Here is a 19,514-nt window from a genome sequence, read left to right as displayed (position 1 = left end):
TGGCATCCCATATGGTCCCCTGACCCCCGCCAGGAGTGAGCCCTGAGCACTGTTGTGTTCTGCACACACATCCTAACACCATCACCAAAAAAAAAAGCACACACACACAAAAAAAATCTCTGGGCTTGTTTATGGGTACAGAATATGGGATATGGTTCAGGGACAAGAGTCCTTGGAACATCAATGTTGAACTCTGCTAGGAAACCAGCATTCAGCCTCTGCGGTTCAGACAGGAAGGACTGGGTCAGATCTGGGCTCCATCCCTCCTCCCCCTCCCTGATGAATGACTCACCACAGGTAATCACATAGGACATCACACACACACACACACCACATGTACACACATATCACACACACGTACCACATGGACACACATACCACATACACCACATGGACACACATACTACACTCATACAACATATATCAAATGAACACACATAAACACATGTACACACATGCCATACACATGCAACACATAGTACAGGTACATAAAAACATACCTCATGTACATGCAATAACCACATACATATACATACCATATATACACACATAAATACATGTATGCAGACATATCACACATATACACATACAACACATACCACATGTATATACTCACACACCTACCACACACACAACACAAATCACATAAACACACACATATATACCATAAACCACACATACCACACACAACACCACATATCCACATTCACATGAATAACACACTCACAAGGAAATCTCACGCATACATACCACCACCATATACTCATACACACACACACACCACTCACAGCCGGGAAATCTCTATACAGACTCATGCACACGTGCGTGCTTGCACGCGCACACACACACACACACACACACACACACACACTCCTGCATACACATACATCCAGCAATTGCCCTCATCAGCACTGTGCAGGCTGGGGTCACCCCAGGTTCTGGTTCCTGGGGCCCAGGCTCCTCCATATTGGGCCATCTCTGCTCTGCTGGGCTTAGTCTGCCAGATATTCCTGGCAGTGCGGCCTCCTCCTGTAGGGTAACTTTGCTTTGTCCTTCCACAAGAAGCTTAAGTTTATCTGGTTACACCCATTATTCTGGTTACACCCATTACAGTGCTCCTGAAGCACTTCCACTTCCATTGTGTTTATCTGTAAAAAGTCTTCCCTATGCTCTCCTTCCCACCCAGTTAATCAGCTTTCCCCTTAATCAGACTTTGTTAATTTGTAAGATCAGTTTCCCAGAAATCTATGATTTTCTATGTATGAGTGAAATATTACCTTTCTCCACTCCTTATGCCTTATGAACATTTTACCTTTCATTTCATTTCATCATCCTGTTAATCGTCGATTGCCTCGAGCAGGCCCCAGTAACGTCTCTTTCATCCTAGCCCTGAGATTATATTCAGGGCTCTTTAGGAGAATGAGACCCATCATTGTTACTGGTATTTCGCATATTTGGTAGGCCACGGGGAGTTTGCCAGACTCTGCCCTGTGGGCAGGCTACATTCGACAGCCTGCAAGTTTGTCCAAAGTAGGAATGAGATAATAAGATGTCGCGCGGCCGCAAATGCGGCCGCGCGGTTCCGGGATCTGGATTTTATAGTCTCTGAGTCTTGGCCGCTGATGGGATTACACGGCGCCAGGGGGCCAGGTGGTGGGTGTGACCCCCGCCTACTGGAATTTGGAGGATCTGGGTGGAAGATGCTCGACTCCAATTCGAGTAGGCTTGGAGGTCTCGGCCCCGGAACCCGCGTGGCTTTGTCCCTCTGCCAGTACCTTCAGGTGTGCGGAGAGTGGTCTCAGCATGGTGGTGGCTGGTCCTGGAGGTCTCCGGCTGCCGTAGCCCTGGCCGGGGCGGGGAGGAAAGCTCAACCCGCTCCCCTCCAAGGGACTCCGGGAAGGAACACCGAAGCGCGGGGGCAGAGACTGCAGTGCAGTGCAGTGCAGTGCAGTGCAGTCTCTACCTTAAAGTAATATACTTTTTGTATAGTAAAGTAATATACTTTTTGTATAGATACAGGAAGACCGTTACATCATGCTTTGTAACTTAGGATTTGATTGGCCTTGAATATTATTCACTCCCGGGCATCTGCTTTCTCGACTTAAGCCTCAGTTGCCCTTAGTTCCTACCACCCCAAAAGCAGGGTCCCGACGAGGGACTGAATGGACCCAGGGCAAGCAGTGAGCTACCCTGGCAGCGAAATGGACCAGGCCAAAGTGCCACGATTCTTAACTATAAGTTAAGAGTTTGATCATAGACAAATGCTGTCATGATCCAAAGGTAACGACGAGACTAGGATCCTGCTAGGGGTGGAAGAGACTATCTGGCCTGAGCACTGTAGTCTGAGATCGAGATGGCCTTAGGAGAGCAATTCTATAAGTTTAAGATATTTCTTACTGTATCCATACAAAATGATTTATATTATATATGCTTATATGCTTGTTGGACAAGGAGAGGAGAGACACACCCTTGGGATTCATGCTGAGAGAGGATCTGTCCTAGGAGTGGCCTTCCCTGAGGCTAAGATTTCTACCCCTATTGATTGTGACCACACCTATGTGTAATTGTTCCCCAATTCCTCATGGAGAGAGGATTTAACTGTACTGTAGGAGTGGGCTAGGGGGCAGAAGGAAGAAGCAAGGTCAGAGAGAGGATGAGAAGGAACAGAAGGAGGATGAAGGGGAGAGGAGAAGGAGAATGAAGTGGCATGGGGGAGCAGAGACAGAGCAGAGACAGACAAGAGAGACTGGTGTAGATGGAGAGAGGAATGAAATAAACTGCTACTAATACCAACCAGCCTGGCCCTCGTTCCTTCCTCCGCCTGACCATCGCCATCGACCTCCCCAGGTGGGAGAAGGGTGAGACTACCGAACGCGGGCGGCGGGAGAGATAGAGCTACTGCATGCCGTGCCCCCTTTGTGTGAGTTTACACATCATTCACCGCATCTATCCTGCTTGCAATCAGGACATGCAAATGTTCCATGAGTCCCTAGGGTGGGACAAGATTTCAGCTAAGAGTTGATAGGAATTGGGCGGTGAGGGACCAGGGAGGCTTGGAGAGGTCTGAGGTCTTCATAGATAAGCGCTCGGTCCTGGGCATGGAGGAAGCTCCGTGACCCATTTAAGCTGCAAGGAAGCGCAAGTGGGCAGGGAAAGGTCACAAACGCCGACAAGCGCCCTTGAATCCTCACGCTGTGCACTTAGGTGGCACTTCCGGCACAAAAAATCCCATGCCAGGGAGCAGGCAGGAGTGAATTCAAGATGAGGCTTGGCTTCAGGGAGCCCACTGCCTCATAGAGGGATGGAGACGGGTTTGGGAAGAATTAGAACCCAGAGCAAAAGGAGGCAGCGAGAGAACTGAGGCCAGCCATGAGCCCCAGAGGTTTAGCACGGGGGCCCGGTGATTAGGAGACCCCAGACCCACCTGGCATTGCATGGTCCCCCGAGCACCACCAGGAGGAACACCAGAGCAGAAACAGGACTAGACCCCAAGCACTATCAGTGTGGCCCCCAAATCAGGGAAAAAAATCTTTGATCTGGGGACTCAGGGGAGGGTTGATTTGAATCTTAGAAAGAAAAAAATGGAGAGAGGGTTTTTGTTTGTTTTTAATAGTGTTTTAAGTTTTGTTTTGGACCACTCTTAGCAGTGTTCAGGACCTGCTCCCAGCTCAGTGCTCAGGGCTTGTTCCCAGGGGTGTCAGATCACAGCTGGGGCTCCTCTGAGCTGTCTCCCCTTGAGTTACCTCCCTGCCCCAGTCTTTTCTTTACATTTCCCCAGCCCCCCACCCAGGTCTATTCTGGTTGGGGATGTTGGGCTTGGGGATTTTGGGGGGTCTTTTTGTTTGTTCATTTGTTTGTTTGTTTGGGTGGTGGGAAGGATTTGGGTGTTGGGCCATACCCAGCTATACTCAGAGGTTATTCCTGGCTTTTCACTCAGGAATTACTCCTGGAAGTGCTCAGAGGGACCATATGGGATGTTGGGAATCAAACCCAGGTTGGCCGTGTGCAAGGCAAGCACCCTCCCCGCTGGACTGTTGCCTACTGACCAAGTAAAAGAATGCTTGATTTTTCATTCCCCCTTTGTTCTGCTCAAAGCTGGGCAACTTCCCAGTACAGGAGGTTTCAGTTTGGGGAAAATGCACCCTCGTAAATGATTTGTAAATGATGTATGAGGAACAACACAATCTCTATGGATATGTCAAAACTGTGACAAAGCAGGCCGCTCCGACCAGTAGCATTAGGTCGAAAGGGTCACCAGGTGACTGACCAACAGTGCATTGCTCTGCTCATTGTCCCATCCACTTTCCCACGTCCCATCCCCTTTCCTTTCTTTTGGGTGGGCTGTGGAAACATACTTAAGTCTGTACCTGTGCTCTGAATAAACGCACGCACGCATTCATGCCATCTCCTGAATGACGGAACCCTGTGTGACTTGAGTGCTGATTTCACCCTGACGGCCCTCCCCTGGCTCAGCCCCGCAGCGCCGGACGCGGCACTGGAATATCTCTCCAAGTTGGGGGTGTTTTTGCAATGCATGGGAACCCTCCACTTGGCTGTGATCTTGCACCCTGTTCACCAGAGGTGTGAGAACAGGAGCTCCCTGAGGTTTGCACACCTGGTGGTGGCCGCACATTCCAGTGACAGAGCCGGAAGGCACTTGTCTGCACTTTGCTGAGACAGCCCCTGTGGCTGTGTCAACAGGAAGCCCACAGAGTAGAGCAGCCGCCTCTGGGGTCAGTGTCAGGGCCTGAACTCAAGGCCTCATACTCCCAAGTCCTCCCACTGAGCTCATCCCAGTTCCGGGACAAAGTTTGGACAAGTGGAGAGAGATGAAGGGGAAGGGGACAGGGCCACTCAGCCACAGGCATGGAGGGAACAGGCCGCAGAGGGGCAGCACGGACTTCCAAATGCACCCAGAGGATTGCTGGCCCGCCTGGAGGGAGCCCTCATTGCCCCTCACAGCCCAGCGGGGAGCCAGGTAGGACAGGAAGGTGCAGTCCCACCTGACACCAGTGAAGGGTCCTGCCCCAGGGCTGAGGTGCCACTCCAGGGCCCATGGAAAGACCACTGAGCTCTATGACAGCAGACCCCGTGCCCTGGACACCGCTCAAAGGCATCCCACCCTCTGCAGACCCCAGAGGATATGCTTTCAGAACTCCAGGTCTCTCGGCCATCATCCCTCCTTCCACCTCTACTGCCCGGCCCAGGAGGGGAACCAGGTCACTGCACTTGGGACTGAGGCACATCAGTGACCCAGGCAGCCCTGCTGACAGAGGTGCCCCCATCCTGGGCAGAGTCTAGGTGCTGAGACAGAAGTGAGGGTCCCCCAGTTATGAGGAAGTGGCTCCAGGAAGCACCAGGAGAGAACAGATTTGGGGGAGAGGCAAAGGGGGGTGTGGGGAGGGAAGACAAGTTCATGGGTGGCTGGGGAACCCCGAGTGTCATTCAGAGCTGAGGCCAAGTGGGCTTGTTCCTACTCTCCGCATTTGCTCTCCCTGCATTCATGTGCCCCTGGCTGTGCCTTCAGTGAGGTTCGAGCTGGGTGGGCACCAAGGCCCCGGGGGTGGGCAGAGAAAGAGCAGGGAATGCTGTGAGAGAGGGGGGTATGCTTCTGAGCCAGACTCAGTCCTGGTCCCACTAAGCCTGCAGCAGAGGCGGGAGTGGTACGGAGTGTGGGGAATATTGGGGGCATTCCTACTCAGTGCCCCAGTAATCACGCCCCCCCCCCTCCAGGTGTCCAGGGAACCGAAGGCAGCTGCTGGGTCCTACTGAGGCAAACGTTCATGCAACCTGGCAACCCGTCTTGCTGATGACTGCTGCCTCTGCCACCATGTGGATCTGGGGGTGCGCCCAGAGCTTCAGGTGGGCCCCTCCCACCCAGGCTCACCCAGGCAAATAGGGCATTTCCCTGCAGGTCTGGCCGCACCCTGGGGGCTCCCTTTGCATACTGCTTATCCTGGCTCGCTTGGCTTCTGGGAGTCAGGGGGCCCCCCAGCACCCGAGTGATCATGTGGCTCCCTGTTTTCTGCCCACATGCAGCAGGGCCTTGGAGATGTTGGAGAGGACAGAATCAGGCAGGCCAAGACCCCCCGGGAGAAGGGAGAAGGGGACCCCGAATCCTCCTGATCTCCAGAACCAGAACTCATGACTCTTACCTGCAACAGCAACTCTATGCTTTTATGACTTGATTACCTGGCAGTGGGGAGTCACTCCTGGCTGCTCCCAGGGGAACCCCAGGAATCCCAACCGTTCTAAAGAGAACCTTGGAGGTTCTGGAGAGCTCGTATGGGGACTAAGGCACTTATTTGCCTTGCATGCATGCAACTGACCTGTTTGATCCCCAGCACCAGACCTGGTGCCCTAAGCACTGCCAGGGGTCACTCCTGAGCACAGAGCCTGGAATAGCCCCCAGAGCACTACCGAGTATGATTTCCCCCAAAAAACATACTAAGACAGGTAGGAGGCCAGACTCAGAGCTATGGCGCTGGAGCAGAGGCTGGAGCAGAGCAGTGCCTGGGGCCAGAGCCAGGGGGTCCTCTGGAAACTGGCCAAGGCACATGGGTACTCTGCTCAGGTCCTAGAGGTCAACCTCCCCAACTCCCATATATTCAGCCTCCCATCAGACCATCCCCCACAGAACAATGGGGAGGACATTCTGGGGGTGAAGAAAAGTTCTTCAACTATTCAGTGTGAAACCAAGTCAGTGAGACATTTGAAACTTTTTTTTTCTTTGCTTTTTGAGTCACGCCCGGCAATGCACAGGGGTTACTCCTGGCTCTACATTTAGGAGTTACCCCTGGTGGTGCTCAGGGGACCATATGGGATGCTGGGAATCAAACCCAGGTCGGCGGCGTGAAAGGCAAACGCCCTACCCGCTGTGCTATTGCTCCAGCCCCTGAAACTATTTTTTTACCACTGATTCAAGATTTAAAACTGCCTGAAGTATTGGACTGGAGTGATAGTACAGTGAGTAGGACACTTGCCTGCCACGTGGCAGAACTGGCATTCCTTCCATAAGGGATGAGCACCGCCAGGAGGGATTCCTGAGTGCAGAGCCAGGAGAAAGCCCTGAGCATCGCTGGGTGTGCACCCCCTCACCACAAAGGAAGGAAGGAAGGAATGAAGGAAGGAAGGAAGGAAGGAAGAAAGGAAGAAAGGAAGGAAGGACGGAAATAAAGAAAAAAAAACAACAGCATGAAAGTTAACAGGAAAGTTGTGATGGGCTCAGACGCAGAACGCAGGGCTCGCTGGTATGAGGCTTGGAGTTCAACCCCAGCACCACACACACACACACACACACACACACACACATGATTCTAGGGCTCACCCTTTTCATTCAATAACTGTAATAAAGTCCTTGTAAATCTAAGAATAATACAATTCAACCACTTCTATCATTTTACTTTATTCATTTGTGTGTGTGTGTGTGTGTGTGTGTGTGTGTGTGTGTGTGTGTTTGGTGGGGGGAATAGTGACTGCGGCAGTGCTCAGAGCTATTCCTAGCTGCTCAGGAGTGCTTCCTGGTAGAGGGCTTAGGGAACCATGCTTGGTGACAGTGATTGACCCTGGGTCAGTCAGATGCAAAGCAAGTGTCTAATCCCCGTACCATCTCCCTGTCCCTGTTGCTGTTACTGACAAATCATGTTGACGCTAGAAATTGCAGGAAACGTCTGAGGCCAGTGCTGGTGCCCCTTAGCCCATGTGGGTGTCTCTGAGCACTGCCCCTTCCCTGAGTGCCAGCCTCTCCCCGTGGTTTAGTCCCGTGTCAGGCGCATGGCGCTGCCACAGATGTCCAGGGCGGCCATCTCTGTGGTGGGACTCTTCTCCCACTCTCCTGGGGAGCCCCCAACAAAGTCCTCCAGCAGTCACCAACCTTAGGACCCCTGGAGCCTTTAGTCTGTTGCAGGCCAAGGGGGACAACTGTCCTCCCAGCTCCGCGCTGAGCTTCCCACCCAGACCAGGACAGGAGAGAAAGAGCAGAACCACTCCCTGCCCTGCCGTCAAGCCCAGCTGCCACCTAGCCAGGTCCAAACCCGTTTCTCTACCTCCTACCTTGTGTGTCTCTCCCTGAGTCCATCCACCCATCTCAGCACTGTCCACAGGGTCATGCCCCGCCAAGGTTGGCACTGGCCCAACATGGGGCGCCCGCCCCCTGACTGTTTCATCAGCAGCACAGACTCGACCCCCAAGGTGGGCACGTGCCCGCAACACATGCTGCACCACATACAGCCCCACGTGGAAGGCGCCCTCCAGGACCTTGTCTGCGATCTCATCCGGGATCTCATCTGGAATCTTGTCTGAGATCTCGCCTGGGATCTTGTCCAGGACGTCCCAGAGAGGTCGATCTGACCTGCTTTTCAGGCATGCTCTCCCTTTAACCCCAACCCCGCAACCCTTCAAGCTCTTCCCTCTTTGATCTGCCCATCACCCCTGCCCGGGTCCCAGTCTGCGTCTGTAGAGATGCCAGAAGCCCAGGGTCCAGGTGTGGAACCCACAGCCCCACCGCCTTAGCTTTTGGTCTGGGGCCATTGAGGCGAGAGTGGAGCCAGCAGGGGCTGTGTGGGCGCTGGGCAGAGAGGCTCCTCCCAGGTTCGAAATCTCTGACTCCAGAGCCTGGGCTTTTCCTCTATGCATGTCTCACTCTCAGTCTCTCTGCCTCCACGTCGATCCTTACTGTGGTCAGGGCCACCACCACATTTATTGCCTTCTCCATGGCTCCATCCCCACCACCACCATCCCTTCCACAAAGAGGACCATTCCCACCACCTCCAGCTCCATCCCCACCTCCAGCTCCTTCTTCACCACCATCTCCATCCTCACCTCCATCTCCATCCGCATCATCACCAGCTCCATCCCACCACCCCCACCAGCCCCACCATCACTTCCATCCTCACCCCCACTGCCAGCACCATCTTCCCACCATCAGTTCCCCCCCTGCCTGCCACCACCATTATTACTCCCAGCCCAACCACCCTCACAGCCAGCAACTCACCAGCACACCGAGACTGTGTGACCTGGCAGGAGCCCCTGAGACCCCGGACAGCAGAGCAGGCTGCTTCCCTCGCTCCAGCCGGGGCTGTGCCAGCCTCTCCTTCCACACACGCCCGCCAACCCCCATGAATTGCTCCCCACCAGGCGTGGCCCGGGGCTTCCTGGCCGGAGGCAGCTGCAGAGGGAGAGAAAGCAGCCAGAGGCTGGGACAGGGAGAGCCACGCCCTGGGCACCCCCACGCCACCCTCCCACGAGAGTCTCACAGACGCTCCCGCCCTGGTCCCAAGCCACCCGTCTCCGCCATGCGGTGGGTGCCCAGGGGGCTGCTCACAGGGCCAGCGCCGAGGCGGGTGGCAGGGGACCACTATGGACAAGTTCCGGATGATCTTCCAGTTCCTGCAGTCCAACCAGGAGTCCTTCATGAACGGCATCTGCGGCATCCTGGCCCTGGCCAGCGCCCAGATGTACTCTGCCTTTGACTTCAACTGCCCCTGCCTGCCGGGCTACAATGCGGCCTACAGCGCGGGCATCCTGCTGGCCCCACCGCTGGTGCTCTTCCTGCTGGGCCTGGTGCTCAACAACAATGTGTCCATGCTGGCCGAGGAGTGGAAGCGGCCACCGGGTCGCCGCGCCAAGGACCCCGCCGTGCTGCGCTACATGTTCTGCTCCATGGCCCTGCGCGCCCTCATTGCGCCTGTCGTCTGGGTGGCCGTCACCCTGCTCGACGGCAAGTGCCTTCTGCACCGCCGTGCCCGTGACAGCACTAGGCAATGGCAGCCTGGCCCCCAGCCTGCCCGCATCCGAGCTCGCCCGCCTGCTGGCCCGGGTGCCCTGCCCCGAGATCTACGACGGGGACGGGGACTGGCTGCTGGCGCGAGAGGTGGCCGTGCGCTATCTACGCTGCATCTCCCAGGTGAGGGGGTGCCGGGGCCTGGGTCCCCCTGAGCTCTGGAGGGGGTCTAAGTCCCTACCCTGCCCAGTGCAGGGAGAGAGCCCCGCGGTCAAGGCTTCTACATGCAGGGACCTGAGTTCAAATTTCAACACCATGTGTTCTCCCCAAAGACTTCTGGGGTGGTGCTGGGAACCCCCAGCCTGAGCAGTATCTCTGGGCCTAGAGCATTAAACTTTCAGGCCCGATTGGCCAAGTACTGCTGAGAAAGGCTCTTGTGGTCCTGATTATTGCATAGGACCGCAACAGAACATGGACATCTGTCATTTGTACGTCTGTGGAGCCTCCTTGGGCATAGTTTCCCACAGATGGAGCTCTGAGGGGCACAGACTCATTTTCCCAGCTGAGGCTCTGTGGTGTGTGTGTGTGTGTGTGTGTGTGTGTGTGTGTGTGTGTGTGGTGCTAGGGGTCTCATGCATGCAAGGTAATTTTGTTTTCTTTCTTTCTTCTTTCTTTCTTTTGTGTGTGTATGTGTGTGTTGTTGGGGTCGGGAGTTCCCTAGCCCTGGGAGGCACGGAGAGACCAGACAGACAACGTTCCTGCAGGAATTCAACCGGGGTTTTATTCAAGCCAGCATGCTGGGGCTCTGCAGCATACCCAAGAGCGGGCAGAGGCTGAGAGCCCAGAACTCAGAAACAGGTCATCTTTTATACAGTTTGAGAACAAAGACCACGTATTTTTCCCACATATTTTTCACATACATGTTTTGCTAGGTTCCTTACAGTTTTCCTTGCAGTATCTCGACTCAAACACCTTGACCCGGTCACATAGTTTCACTTTCCAGAATGGTCAAAATACTCTATCTATCTTTAAATAGTTATGTCTAACCCATACCTCACACATCTACTTGGTTCAATCCAATTTTGTAACCTCAAGGCTGCTGAACTGTTTACAGAAAGCAATTTTACAAGTTAATTAACTCCTTCCTAGCCTTCCTAGCTCCTTTCAGTGTGTGTGTGTGTGTGTGTGTGTGTGTGTGTGTGTGTGTGGTGCTAGGGGTCTCATGCATGCAAGGTAATTTTGTTTTCTTTCTTTCTTCCTTCTTTCTTGTGTGTGTGTGTGTGTGTGTGTTTTGTTTGTTTGTTTGGGGGCCACACCTGACAATGCTCCTAGCTCTGCACTCAGGGATCACTCCTAGAGCTGCTTAGGAGTCCATATGGGAGGCTGGGGATGGAACCTGGGCTGGCCATGTGCAAGGCAAGCGCCCAACCTGCTGTACTATCTCTCTGGACCAGGATAACTTCTCTGAACCACCTCGCTGGCCCAGAGTCCAGCTGCTGAGAGCCGGGCTGTCTCCCCTGGGCTTGTGCCCTTCAGGAACATTTGCCCGGTGGCCTCTGTCCAAGGCAGGCTGTCTGTCCTGGGGCCCAGCCCAGCCCGCAGCACATCCGCACTCTTGAGCCAGGAATTTGCATTCTTTCCCCTCCTGGGCCTGGCGGAGAGGCACATGGGTGGCTTGGCTGTTTGGGAACATCTCCCTGGCAAATGCCCCCAGCTGGTGCTTCGCTGCTTGTGGGGGGGGGAGTGGACACTGAGGGCCTGGGGGCCCCTCCAGGGAAGGCCTAGATGATGTGGCACCATCAGTGCGAGGGCAAGGGGTCTGCTGAGGGGAAATCCAGGCTCAACCCCCCCACCCAAGCCCCTTCCACATCCTCTCCCTCTGACCCCCCTTCCTCTCAGCCCCTCATGAATGGGAGGACAGGAACCTGGGGGTGTCAGAGGAGGGTGTGGGGGGATGGACCTGCCTGCAGGAGCTGGAAGAGCGTGTTTGCAATGTGAGAGTCAAAGCCAGACCCCCCTCTCTCTCCTGTGTTGCCTGCACCAGCATCCAGACACCCCACGTGAACCCCACAGTCTGAGGGTGCACCCCAAACTCTGCTTTCCTGAGCAGCTAGCACTTCCTCTCTCATGGGGGGTCCCCCAGGTCCTCCTGGCCTTAGACCCAGAAAGCACCAGTGAACAGCGCCCGGAAGGCTGCCTGACCCCTCACACATTTCAGTGAGTTGACTTATAAATCCCATCTGAGGGGTGGGAACAACTGTACAGTGGATAGAGCACTTTCCTTGCACAAAACTGATCCAGGCTCGAACATAACGTAACAAAATAGGAGACAAACACCCAAGAGTGGCCGAGAATAGAACCAAGAGTTTTGCTCCATGGCTTGGAGGCCAGCCACACATTCTAGGGGAAAAGGAAGCTCAGCTAGAGAAAGGAGCACCAAATAAAGGGTGTTGGGAGGATCCTCCCAGGATGGGAAAAGTATGCTGAAAGTAGACTATAGACCAAACATGATTGCCACTCATTGCATCTTTTGCAAACCACAACACCCAGTAAGAGAGAGAAAAAAGGGAATACCCTGCCACAGAGGCAGGGTGGGATGGGGGGAAGGGGAGTGGGAGGGATACTGGGACCCGTGGTGGTGGAAAATGGGCACTGATGGAGGGATGGGTGTTAGATCATTGTATAATAAAAAACCCAAGCACAAAAATTTGTAAATCTACAACTGTACCTCATGGTGTTTCACTAATAAAAATTAAAAACAAACTGACCCAGGCTCAATCCCCAACACCCCACATGGTCCCCAGAGCCTGCCAGGATTGATCCCTGAGGGCAGAATCAGGAGCATGCCCTAACCACTGCTGGGTGTGACCCAAACACAAAAAAATAAATTCTACTTAAGATTAGTTGGTTTCATCTGAACTCCAGAAATTTTCTTTTGAGTTTAGTTTAAGTTTTAAATCTTTTTAATCGATCACTGCGAGATACAGTTACAGGAAGTTCACAAACTTCCGTGTGGGCTCTAGAAATTTTCACATATAAATCAGATTCCCGACTAATAAGAAAACGCGGGTCTGTTCAGGCCTGTCGGACAGAGGTGAGGACGAAGCCCGATAGAAGTTTTGGGCCCGCCTAGTCCTCTGGGCCCACAGGGGCACGTCTGCACAGACCAGGGATGGGGAGTAGCCCCGAGCCATGCCTGCTGACTGTCCCCCTTCCGCAGGCCCTGGGCTGGTCCTTCGTGCTGCTGACCACGCTGCTGGCCTTCGCCGTGCGCTCTGTGCAGCCCTGCTTCACGCAGGCGGCCTTCCTCAAGAGCAAGTACTGGTCCCACTACATCGACATTGAGCGCAAGCTCTTCGACGAGACGTGCACGGAGCACACCAAGGCCTTCGCCAAGGTCTGCATCCAGCAGTTCTTCGAGGCCATGACCCACGACTTGGAGCTTGGTCACTCCCACGGTGCGCTGGCCCCTGCTAACCCAGCAGCGGTGGCGGCCCCAGCCAGCCCCGGTGGGGCTGAGGAGGAGAGGGAGAAGCTACGGGGCATCACGGACCAGGGCGCCGTCAACCGGCTGCTTACCAGCTGGCACAAATGCAAACCGCCACTGAGCGGGCTCAGAAACAGAAGCTGCAGGCCAGGAGAGAGTAGATCAGATAAGACAATTACCCTCCACACTGTCAATCCGGGTTAAATCCCTGGCACCACGGAGGGTCCTCTGAGTCCTGCCAGGAGTGATCCCTAAGCACAGCCTGCTGTGACCCCAAAACCAAACAAACGAAAGGATCAGAAATCAAATATGCCCCTTTCCTCATGATCCCGCAGAGGAAAGGGGCTCTAACTCGGAGGCCCCAAGTTGGGGTGTCTGTGGAGTGAGGTTGCTCAGAGGGAGTTTCAGTGCCAGGATGAGCCAGATGATTCAGCATAGGCTCTATGGCTTCAAACTGTGTCCCCAGGGTGTTTCCTGAGCCTCAGTTTCCCCTCCAGTCAGAGGGCCGAGGACAGGGTGCCGCACTCCCCTCTGAGGGGCAGCATTCACTCCTCTCTTTCTACCCACCTACGGGAGGACCCGGGAGCTCAAGCTGTCCTGAGGGATGAACTGGAGGGAGAAGAGGGGCTTCCTCCACCCCAGAGGAAGGAAGCCCCGAGCCATGCCTGCTGACTGTCCGCCTCCCACCACCCACCAACTCCCTCCTGGCCCAGGGTCTCACATTTCTAATGTCCTTGAAACCCCAGTCTTGCTCATCAGTGAACCCGAGTCGCTACGTGGCAGTGTTGTGGTTGTTTTTCTTTTGATGTGTTGGGGTTGAACCCGGAACCTCATACATGCAGGTTAGTTTGACGGTTCCCGTGCTTCCTTCTGTGTCCCTGCCCCCATCCCACCGTTCCCCTTCTGAGACCCTCAACTCCCTCCTTTAATTACTGGGAGAAGGGGGGATCCCTATTAGCTGATGTGGGGTGGGACGGAGGGTGGAGGGCTCTGCCGGGGCGGGGAGCCCGTGCTTAGGGGAGGGCTCAGAACACTGAAGAGACAGCTAGAGGCCTGAACAGGCCAGGGGCCCACCCCAGCACCCCGTCTCTTGAGAGTTTGCTGGAGCATGTGCCAGAACGCTGTGCTGGGGAAGCCCTTACGGCCCAGAAACAAAAATAAAAACGCAGAAATACCAGGAGAGGTACAAGGAGACCCTGGGCTTGATCCCCGATAGTGCCACACTCCAAGGGAGAAGCAAATAGAAGTCAGCAGTCTGTTGGTGTGTGGAAGTGGGGTGGGCCAAGGAGCCCCCAGGGGGAAAAGTCATCCTTGTGGAATTGGGGACACCAAAGTACAGAAAGGGCATGATGGCGTCAGGGAGACCTGAGGCCAAGCCCCGGATCCCAAAGACTTACAGAGATCGATGAGCCTCCCCTGAGCGTGTCTCTGGAAGTGGAGATGAAAGGTCTGCTCTGTCCCTCAGCATTATGTTGAAAGGGAAGGAGACAGAATCTGGAATGGTATTCTGTAAGATCTTAAAAATAAACACTGGGAGCATGGTACTGGAACAAAGGCAGAACTGCAGACCAATGGAACAGGGTCGAATACACTGACATCTCCCCTCAATCATATGATCATCTAATCTTTGATAAAGGTGCAAGTAATGTGAAGTGGAGTAAGGAAAGCCTCTTTAACAAATTGTGCTGGCATCACTGGACGGCTACATGCAAAAAAAAATGGGCTCAGAACTCTACCTAACACCATGTACAAAAGTAAGATCAAAATGGATTAAAGACCTCAACATCAGACCAGAAACCATAAGGTACATTGAAGACAAAGTTGGCAAAACCCTCCATGACATTGAAGCTAATGGTATCTTCAAAGATGCCACACCACTGGCTGAGCAAGTGAAAACAGAGATAGATAAATGGGACTATCTTAAACTAAGAAGCTTCTGCACCTCCAAAGAAACAGTGACCAAAATACAAAGACAATCTACAGAATGGGAAAGGATAGTCGCCAAATACACATCTGACAAGGGGTTGATATCCAGGATATACAAAATACTGGTTGAACTCCACAAGAAGAAAACATCCAACCCCATCCAAAAATGGGGCAATGAAATGAACAGAAACTTTCTCAAAGAAGAAATCCGAATGGCAAAAAAGCACATGAGAAAATGCTCTACATCATTAATCATCAGGGAGATGCAGATCAAAACCACAATGAGATACCATCTCACACCTCAGAGACTGGCCCACATTCAAAAGAACAAAAGCAACCGATGCTGGCGCAGACGTGGCGAGAAAGGGACACTCTTTCACTGTTGGTGGGAATGCCGACTAGTTCAGCCCTTTTGGAAAACAGCATGGACGCTTCTGAAAAAATTAGAAATTGAGCTCCAATTTGACCCAGCAATATCACTCCTGGGAATATATCCCAGAGAGGCAAAAATGTATAGTCAAAGTGACATCTGCACTTGTTTGTTCATTGCAGCACTCTTTACAATAGGCAGAAACTGGAAGAAACCTGAATGCCCAAGAACAGATGACTGGTTAAAGAAACTTTGGTACATCTACACAATGGAGTACTATGTAGCTGTTAGAAAAGATGAAGTCATGAAATTTACAAACAAGTGGTAAAGGTAAAAAAAAAGGTAAAGGCCCTCCCGTTGATCGTCGATTTGCTGGAGCGGGCCCAGTAACGTCTCCATTGGAGACTTTGTTGTTACTGTGTCTGGCATATCGAATACGTCGTGGGGAGCTTGCCAGGCTCTGCCATGGGGGCGAGATACTCTCTCTTGGTAGCTTGCCCGGCTCTCCGAGAGGGGCGGAGGAATCGAACTCGGGTCGGCCATGTTGGCTGCGTGCAAGACAGATGCCCTACCGCTGTGCTATCGCTCCAGCCCCACGAACAAGTGGTACAACATGGAAAGTATCATGCTAAGCGAAATGAGTCAGAAAGAGAGGGATAGACATAGAAAGATTGCATTCCTCTGGGGGATATAAAGTAACAAAATTTGAGATTAATACCCAAGAATAGCTGAGATCAGCACCAGGAGGATTACTCCATAGGTCAGAGGCCAGCCGGGAATTCTAGGGGAAAAGGCAGCTCAGATAGAGAAGGGAGCACCAAATAATGTGTGTTTTGAGGATCCTCCCAGGAGGGGAGATGCATGTTGAAAGTAGACTATGGACTGAACATGTTTGCCACTCAATGCCTCTTTTGCAGACCACAACACCCTAAAGGAGAGAGAGAACACAAGGGATTGCCCTGCCATAGAGGCAGGGGGGGATAGGGGGATGGGGGTGGGAGGGATATTATCCATGGTGGTGGAAAATGGGCACTGGTGGAGGGATGGGTATTTGACCATTGTATAATCGAAACCCAAAAAATTGTAAATCTACAACTGTACCTCATGGTGTTTCACTAATTAAAAAAGAAAGAAGGAAAAAAAAATAAACACTGGGTCCTGGTGCAATAGCACAGTGGGTAGGGAGTTTGCCTTGCACGCCCCTGACCCAGGTTCGATTCCCAGCATCCCAGATGGTCCCCTGAGAACCTCCAGGAGTAATTCCTGAGTGCATGAGCCAGGGGAAACCCCTGTGCATCGCCAGGTAAAAAATATAAACAGTAGCTGGAGAGATAGTACAGCAGGTCTTGCATATGGGTGACCTCTTGTCTTGCATATGGCTGACCTGGGTTTGATCCGGCCACCACATAGGCCAGGGATGATCCTTGAGAGGAAAAAAAAAAGGCAAGGAGTCAGTTGGATGTGGGAAGAAAAAAAAAACACCCTGCTCCAAATCCACCCACCAACTCCCTCCTGGCCCAGGGTCCCACATTCTGAAGTTCCCACCCAGCACTCCTGAGATTTGGGTTCGACTTTTGGTTTGGTTAGTTTGGGAGCAATGGCCGCACCAGTTGTGCTCAGGGATTACTTTCAGCTTAGTGCTCAGGGGTGGCTCCCGGAGATGGCTGTGGGACCATGCAGAGCAAGCAGTGCTGAGGACTGGACCCCAGGACTCCTGCAAAACCTGCCCCTCAGCTCATCCAGCAAACACACGTCTCCCAGACCCTCAGGTGCTGCTTTTTGTTTGTTTTCCCTCCACCTAAGATTTTTACCCCCTTAGTTATAAGACCTTGATCATACTCAACTCAGGGGACTAATTATGATCCAGGGGTGGAACCCCTGGGTGATCCTGTACAAGACAAGTGCCCACCCTCTGTATTATCTCTCAGGCCCCTCCACCTGAGGTCTGAAACAACACCAGAGTTAGCTGGAACTGGGGTGCGACCTCCTGGGAAAATGAATCAGCCAGGGCAGGATAGGGAGAGGCAGAAAGTTTTGCCCTCACTCCCACACCCCTGCTCCCCACCCTCCCCCCGCCAATTTCCCGACTCGGGGCTGCCATGTATGTTATCAGTCGGCTGACCCTCCTCTTTTCTGGAACAAAACTTGCTGAAGCCACCCAGATCCAGCACAGAAGCAAAGCAGGAAGGCGAGGGCACTGCCAAAGACCTCCACAACCCAGGCCACCTGTCCTGTCCGGGAGCTCTCGGTAAGCAAGTCGCCAGTTGACCTAGAGCAGTCGGGTTGGTCCTCCCTTCCACCCCTCCTGCTTTTTTTTTTTTGAGAAATCTGGAGATTCCCCTTGCTGGCCTGGGATGTGGTCTCAGAAGAGGACCTGGTCCCTCCTCAGTTACCCCCACCAGTGGCCTCTGGAACCATACTTGGGAACTTTGCACCCAGAGTCTGTGCTCCTGGGAGCCTTAAAGCCAAGAAGGGCTAAGGCGGAGGGAAGGGTCTGGCGGGCTCCAGCCCTGGCATCCCCACAAACTCCCTTTTCTGGGAAACAGACCCACCCACGTTCCATCAGGATGAGGGGTCCGATCTCTCCCCAACAGCGAGTTCAGCCCTGGCCTCTATGGAAGTCTTGGTAGTAAGCAGACGGGGCGCATGTATAAAGAGAGACCCCCTTGGGGCAACTCTGGGTGATACCCTACCTGTCTGCTCTCCACCAAACAAACTGAGAACTCCGTTTTTTCCTCACAAAGATGGAGAGAATGATGGGGAGACAAGGGATAGGAGGTTCCCTAGGGCCTCCGGGTGAGCAAAGAATAAGGTCAGCAGAGATGGAAAATTCGTTTCACCCACAACCCAAGCCTCTTAAGATCAAAAGGCCTGCAAGGACACCTCCATATTTGCAGTTTGCAGGGGGGGGGGGCGGAGAGTGAACCCAGGTCTTCACAGGGAAGAGGCCTCAGCTCTACCTCGAAACCATATCCCCCACTCCATGCTCCAGATCTTCCTGAGGGTATCTCCTGCTCTTTGCAATGGAGAGAATGGCCCCTTCTGGCCGACCCTCAGAGCTGCCCCTGGGATTCGGGTTTTGAACAGACATTTTTTTTTTAAATAATGTAGGAGTACTGCTATTTTTTCAATCATTGATTAAGCTGATTGGTTTGGGCATAAACTACAAATTACTATTTTTTTTAATTGTATCACCGTGAGATAGAGTTACAAAGCTTTCACATTTGGGACTCAGCCATTCGGTGACGGAACACCCATTCCTCCACCAGTGCACATATTCCATCACCCACATCCCAGTCCTCACCCTGCCTCTATGGCAGACAATTTCCCCAATACTTTCTCTCTAATTTTGGGCATTATGTTTTGCTTGAACTTTCCCACCACCATTCAAGCCTGTCTGCCAGGGGCAGAAGCTAGATAATTTATTTTCCATTGCTCATTTTGAATATCATGAGAGCTGGCATGGCCGCAATTGTAAATGGAAATTTCTAGATTGGAAATGGTTGGGTTCCAAAGACATCTCTGTAGGGCACTCATCCATTTTGGGATTCAGTGGGGCCTTTCTGGGGCAGGGCCCTTGGTGCGTTAAGATGGCACCTGGAGGCAAATTGTGAGCATGACTGCCCGTTTCTTGGGCAGGTGGGGACCCAGGGGGGAGCATCCTGGGTCCTCTGCCACCATGCGGCCTGGCGTAGTCCTGGAACCCGCACACCTGGGCCTTGCTTGTGGAAGCTTTTGGTCACCGGGTTTCCATCTGGAATAGGCGGGGAGAGGACACAAGCTCCGTCTGGGGTGTCCCGGTGAAATTGGCTCGGTATGGGGCCCGGAGAGATCTCCGGCACTGTGGGTCCTTCTGGGACTTGCTGCTTTGTCTTTGGGCCAGGGCTAATGGCGAGCAAAGATGGTGCCCAGAGGCAAACTGTGGGCCTGACAGCCAGTGAGTAGACATGCTTCTGCCTCCTGCTTTCCTACAGGAGGTGCCCAGCAGCCACCACCGTGAACAGGAGAGC

At 53.2% G+C, this 19,514-nt stretch overlaps 1 protein-coding gene across 1 annotated transcript; it reads left to right on the top strand.

Annotated features, from left to right (window-relative positions):
• Positions 1 to 9,357: 9,357 nt before the first annotated feature.
• On the top strand, positions 9,358 to 19,504 carry LOC130029421 (calcium homeostasis modulator protein 1-like). Its single transcript, XM_056120318.1, is given in 4 exon segments — positions 9,358 to 9,725; positions 9,727 to 9,904; positions 12,942 to 13,329; positions 19,479 to 19,504. Coding segments are annotated over 4 exon segments (960 nt in total).
• Positions 19,505 to 19,514: the final 10 nt, after the last annotated feature.

This window comes from Sorex fumeus, unplaced genomic scaffold (genome assembly GCF_029834395.1).
Source record: "Sorex fumeus unplaced genomic scaffold, SorFum_2.1 ptg000043l, whole genome shotgun sequence".
Classification (NCBI taxonomy): Eukaryota; Metazoa; Chordata; class Mammalia; order Eulipotyphla; family Soricidae; genus Sorex; species Sorex fumeus.
Note: the sequence above shows the minus strand (reverse complement) of the source record. Positions and strands in the feature narration are given on the sequence as shown.